Source organism: Austrofundulus limnaeus, unplaced genomic scaffold (assembly GCF_001266775.1).
Source record: "Austrofundulus limnaeus strain Quisiro unplaced genomic scaffold, Austrofundulus_limnaeus-1.0 Scaffold221, whole genome shotgun sequence".
Classification (NCBI taxonomy): domain Eukaryota; kingdom Metazoa; phylum Chordata; class Actinopteri; order Cyprinodontiformes; family Rivulidae; genus Austrofundulus; species Austrofundulus limnaeus.
The window spans coordinates 703,958-709,819 of record NW_013952623.1 but is presented as its reverse complement, the minus strand read 5'-3'; the positions used below and the strand labels follow the sequence as shown (position 1 = coordinate 709,819).

The following is a 5,862-nucleotide window of genomic DNA, read 5'->3' as shown; positions in this document are numbered from 1 at the left end:
GCAAAATGATTCCCCAACAAGTATTGAGTGCAGAACTGAACATAATTATTTGAAGGTAGACTTTTTTTGTATTAAAAACACTTTTCTTTTATTGGTCGGATGAAATATGCAAATTTTTTGAGATAGGGATTTTTGATTTTTCTTTACTTTTTTGCCAAAATCATCAATATTAAAACAATAAAAGGTTTGAACTACTTCAATTGGTGTGCAATGAATCTAAACTATATGAAAGTTTAATATTTATTAGTACWTTACAGAAAATAATGAACTTTATCACAATATGCTAATTTTTTTAGAAGAACCTGTACTAAACCTCCTTCCAACCACAGAAAACTTCTAAAACAAAAACAATTTGTTGTAACTTCTTTTAGCTGAATTACAGAATGACATCTTGTTTATTAGTAAAATATCTTTAGAAGTACTTTGCTTTTAGCAGCTGGTGAACATATGTAAAATATCTGATCAGATTCACTCTTGTTTCTGTTAAAATGCAGCAAAAGAAGTGCCTATAAACTTGTTTTAACTCATCTGTTACACAGGTTCCAAGTGGTTAAAATAAATTTAAAAAAAGAGAAGAAGCAAAAAGAAAGAAGAAAAAGAAAAACATCACACACTGGAAGTCCTCTGGATTTCTTGAGTGTCGGCTAGATTCAGCTTCTGACTGGAGAAGCGGAGGTCAAGGACAATACAAGGAAGATATTTCTGATTTTAAAGCACATACAGAGGAAAGTAAACAAAAGTCTGCACATAAAAAACAATTTGACTTTTTTTAAGTTCCTTACAGAAAAGAACCATAATGTGTGGATTATTGCATTTCAAAAGGATACATCGAAGAACTCAGCTCCTCAAGCTGTAGAGAAAAGAAACAACAAAACGTTAGCACAGGTTTATTAACTGATAACTAGAACTTTTCTGAAGAAATTTAGAAAGGTGCTGAACCCAGCTAAGGTCCAACATTCAACCACAAATTTGTAATAATGAAAACGCTGACATTTTAATGGAAAAACTCTATAAGAAACAAAAACAAAAAATGTTAAAGCTGCACCAGTGACTCATGGTTATACTTCTCTAAATTACCCTGCTGACTACCATGGTGATGAGACACAAAGAAATGCAGACAGATAAGTGAGCCTCGAACATACAGCTGATGTGAAAAAATACAAGTTAGAGTCAGGTTAGGGTTCTTAAACTGTAATAAGCAGAAGACTGTTGGTGTATATATGTGTAGGGCTGAAAGATTTATCACAATAGAAGTGTTTCATATGGGTCAATATTGATAATTATTGATTAGTTTCTTGTTTTACCTGTTTGAAATAAAGACCAGGAGAAAAAAGTTGACGGTGACGAGACTTTTTCTATTTTGTCTGGCTTTATCTACAACTTCCTCTTGAGCTGTTGCACTCATGTTATCCTGTCATGTTGTTCTTTTTTTATTTTTAAGCAGCTATGAGGCATGGTGATGAAATATGAAACTGCTGCTGCTATATGACAGCTTGTTGCTAGCTCACCAAAGAGTGAGTTTGATACCAGCAAACTTGCTAAGCTGAGCTTTAGCTGCTGGTTAGCTTCAGTACCTGATGATGCTTGTTGTTTCGGATCAGTAACACCCCACCACCACCCTTCGTAAGTTTCCTAAACTCTTGTAAACATGGGGGTGACCGCAGTTATTTTATGAAGCCAGAGGAAGACAAATAAAGAATCAATTCCACCTGCTTGGACAGAGGAGGTGAGTAGTGATGTTACAGCTGCAGTACATGTCATTGTGTGTTGTGTGTTGTCTGTCCGTAATATGTATTTCCCTACACATATTTCATAAATGTCCATAAATTAAATTATCAACGTTCTTTCAAACATATTTTCTATTAATTTCGATCACGTGTTTATCACGAGATTTATCATTATCATTTAATCGCCCAGTACTATATACAGCGGGTAAAATAAGTATTGAACACGTCAACATTTTTCTCAGTAAATATATTACTAGAGGTGCTAATGACATGAAATTTTTACCAGATGTTGGTAACAACCCAAGTGATCCATACATACAAAGAAATCAAACCATAAATGTCCAGAAATGAAGTTATTTGTAATAATGTGGAATGGCACAGGGAAAAAGTATTGAACAGGCTTACTGAAATTTATCTAATACTTTGTACAAAAGCCTTTGTTGTCAATGACAGCTTCAAGACGCCTCCTGTATGGAGAAACTAGTGGCATGCATTGCTCAGGTGTGATTTTGGCCCATTCTTCCACACAAACAGTCTTCAAATCTTGAAGGTTTCGTGGACCTCTTCTATGAACTCTGATCTTTAGTTCTTTCCATAGATTTTCTGTTGGATTCAGGTCAGGTGATTGGCTGGGCCATTCCAGCAGCTTTAGTTTCTTTCTCTGAAACCAACTGAGAGTTTCCTTGGCTTTGTGTTTGGGCTCATTGTCTTGCTGAAATGTCCAGCCACGTTTCATCTTCATCATCCTGGTAGATGGAAGCAGATTTTTATCAAGAATGTCTCTGTACATTTTTCCACTCATCCTTCCTTCAATTATTTGAAGTTTGCCAGTACCATATGCTGAAAAACAGCCCCACACCATGATGTTCCCACCTCCAAACTTCACTGTTGGTATGGTGTTTTTGGGCTGATGTGCAGTGCCATTTGACCTCCAAACATGATGTGTATTCTGGCATCCAAACAGTTCAATGTTGGTCTCATCTGACCAGACTATATTCTCCCAGTATTACACAGGCTTGTTTAAATGTTGTGCAGCAAACTTTAAAAGAGCTTCAACATGCTGTTTCTTCAGCAGTGGAGTCTTGCGTGGTGAGCGTGCATACAGGCCATGGTGGTTCAGTGCATTACTTATTGTTTTCTTTGAAACAATCGTACCTGCTAATTCCAGGTCTTTCTGAAGCTCTCCACAAGTGGTCCTTGGCTCTTGAACAACTCTTCTGATCATTCTTTTCACTCCTCTGTCAGAAATCTTGTGAGGAGCACCTGGTCGTGGTCGGTTTATGGTGAAATAATGTTCTTTCCACTTCTGAATTATGGCCCCAACAGTGCTCACTGGAACCTTCAGAAGTTTAGACATTCTTCTGTAACCGATGCCATCATTATGCTTTGCAACAATAAGGTTGTGAAGGTCTTGAGAGAGCTCTTTACTTTTACCATCATCAGATGGTTCTTGTGTGATACCTGGTCATCATTTGGGACTGAACCAGCTGATATTAACTTGCACTGACAAGGGGCAGGCTTGCTTTCTAATTACTGAGAGAGTTCAGCTGGTGTCTTGGCTTTCCATGCCTTTTTACACCTCCCTTTCTTCATGTGTTCAATACTTTTTCCCTGTGCCATTCCACATTATTACAAATAACTTCATTTCTGGACATTTATGGTTTGMTTTCTTTGTATGWATGGATCACTTGGGTTGTTACCRACATCTGGTGAAAATTTCATGTCATTAGCACCTCTAGTAATATATTTACTGAGAAAAATGGTGACGTGTTCAATACTTATTTTACCCACTGTACATAGGATTGGAAATATAAAGGTGAATCTACTGCTAAATGTCAAAAAATAAAGAGTGAATAAGATGACCTGTCATAAATTTAAAAAAAAAAACAGAAACAAATGTTGTTTCTGATCAATTTGAGAAAAATATAAAGTTTTTTTAACTGGCCTTCATGAGTTTGTAATGAGTACCTTTAACATTTCCAGTAGTTTAAATCGAACAGACTTACATTAAGTAGCAACTTGTCCATGTTGGTGTCACAGGCTGTTTTCCTCTGATCCTTGGGCATTTCGTCAACCTCACCATAGAGGTCAAAGTGCAAGCGTGCCAGCTTCTCCTGCATCTCTCTTACGTGCTCCATCTGGTCAATGGAGCATTCATTGCCTGAAACAAACAAAACAAGAGCATTTCACATCAATGTGTGTGCAAACATGCTAATTATTTTGAGTTTGATAGAACTTTTTATAAAAACCTTTTCTTTATAACAACTAAAAACACTGGATACTAGATTACAATAGCGGATCAGATGAAACAATTGAAACAAATGAATAGGAAGTGTGCTGTAAAGAGTTCAAAATTACCAAACGCCTGTAGTTTCCCTGAATGGAAGTCGTTGAGAAGACTGAGAAGGCCATTCTCCATCTCCTGCACATCTGACACATCAGTCAGAAACGAGTGTTGGATGGTAGGAGCTGCCTGGCTCTGGTTCTGTGCAGCTTTACCACCCAAACCTGGCTGATATTTGGGCTTATCCTTGATTCCCCTGCAAAAGAAGAACACCAAAAACTCTCAGAACAATCCGGGTTTGTAGTGCGTGGTTAGCATGATATTAGGCTGCTCACCGCCTGCTCCTGTTCTTTTGGCTGGAACCAGTGGCCGTGCTGTGGCTGAAGCCGATATGCCGTCCCCCGGAGGAAGCGCTGCTCTTCCGGCCGGAGCCTCCCGTCGGAGCCGCTGTGTTGGTGGAGGTCTTCGTACTCTTTCTCTTTAGCCTTCTCTCTTCCATAACTTCATGTTACGCCGCCGTGTTGTCTGTTTAGCGAGAGGCACCTAACGTTGACACCAACTGGAACAACACCGGCTAACGTTAGCTCCAACAACTTAGCCGACTAATTTTTAACTCTAAAAGCACAAAATTCGGATGACATGGTTCAAACACAAGCCGATGGACCTATGTGGAACCACACAAAAAGCTAACCAAACCGAAGCACTACATAAAACAAACTGTCCCGATAATTACAAAATTTGTTAAATCGTATCTATTTTCGTTTGTAACTCGCATGCTAACCAGCTAGCTCGAGCGAGCCTTCTTCTTCTTCTTGTTGGCGGTTGGCAAACCAACTGTGATGGTGCATTACCGCCACCAACTGGACTGGAGTGTGGACAGGCAATAAACAGGAAAAAAAAAACTATTTTCTATCTAACATTGTTTTTTATGCTAGAATTGGACCTTTTATTTTACTGACATTACTTGCAAAAATTTCATCAATTACAAATTCAATATGCATGTTATTCATTTCTATTTTAAATTGTTTCCTTTCTGAATCATAAGCATTACATTCCATAAATACATGCTGAACTGTTTCTGGTGAGTTACACTTATCACAAAGCCCTGTTAAATGTTTACCAATAATTTTAAGAGAATTATTAAGGCCTGTATGGAAAGTTGTTCCACCAAATGTTAAATGATTTTTGAACTCTGAGTTTGAACATTAGCATTGTTTCTAAATGAATGTGGAGTTGTTTTGTGCCTCTTTTTTTAAGTCTGAAAGCACTGCAATTTGTCGTTATTTTGACCATTTCTCTTTTTATGCAAATAAATACTGAATTTTTGCTTGGAATTTAGAATAAAATAACATTGTGCAGTTAATTGTTTCAGAGCTGTATGACAGATTGGAATACGTCCATAAATTGTGCCCAGAGGTCAGTGTGTTTTCTTTTCCTGAGCCAATTTATTTATTTTTCCTTTGCATGCTTTGTCACTGTTTATTGAATTACAGTTTAAACATCAGTTCTGTCAGTGTGTCTTATTGTCTGTACTTTTTTAGTGATTTTCCTGAATCGTTTGAGCGTTTTTTCCACATTTTTTTAGATTAAAGTATGACATTTTTAAATAATTTTTTTCTACTTTTAAAATTTTTGTCTAAATGACCTCTAAACACCGTTTTGATATGAATAGCTTTTGTTTAAAAGTATTCTGAAGTCCAAATTTGGTATTAAATTGAATAAACCTTGAACCAGCGTGTAGTGGCAGCAAAGAACCACAAGAGAGAGATAAGTGAACGTCTAATAATGATGATTTTCTTCACTTATTTTTAGTTAGTAGTATGACATTTTTAAATAATTTTTTTCTACTTT

General features: G+C 36.9%; 1 protein-coding gene across 2 annotated transcripts; it reads right to left on the bottom strand.

Moving 5' to 3' along the window:
• Positions 1-351: 351 nt before the first annotated feature.
• On the bottom strand, positions 352-4,874 carry ccdc28a (coiled-coil domain containing 28A). Of its 2 annotated transcripts, none has more exons than XM_014019445.1 (5): positions 4,347-4,874; positions 4,086-4,267; positions 3,734-3,888; positions 828-850; positions 352-657 (listed from the first exon to the last, which is right to left on the bottom strand). In XM_014019445.1, the coding sequence occupies exons 1-5, from the start codon at positions 4,508-4,510 to the stop codon at positions 651-653; spliced, it is 531 nt and encodes a 176-aa protein (XP_013874899.1). In that variant the 5' UTR covers positions 4,511-4,874; the 3' UTR covers positions 352-650. The 2 variants fall into 2 exon arrangements, with proteins under 2 accessions (XP_013874899.1, XP_013874897.1); XM_014019443.1 differs by having other exon boundaries at positions 352-661; positions 4,347-4,872.
• Between the last annotated feature and the right edge of the window lie 988 nt (positions 4,875-5,862).

Excerpts from the sequence above, each read along its gene's own strand:
- ccdc28a (XM_014019443.1), bottom strand. The coding sequence starts at position 4,510 with ATGGAAGAGAGAAGGCTAAAGAGAAAGAGTACGAAGACCTCCACCAAC. Across the intron at positions 3,889-4,085 it reads AGGGAAACTACAGGCGTTTG|GCAATGAATGCTCCATTGAC; the intron begins GTAATTTTGAAC and ends TGTTTGTTTCAG. Across the intron at positions 851-3,733 it reads TGGACAAGTTGCTACTTAAT|CTTGAGGAGCTGAGTTCTTC; the intron begins GTAAGTCTGTTC and ends TTTTCTCTACAG.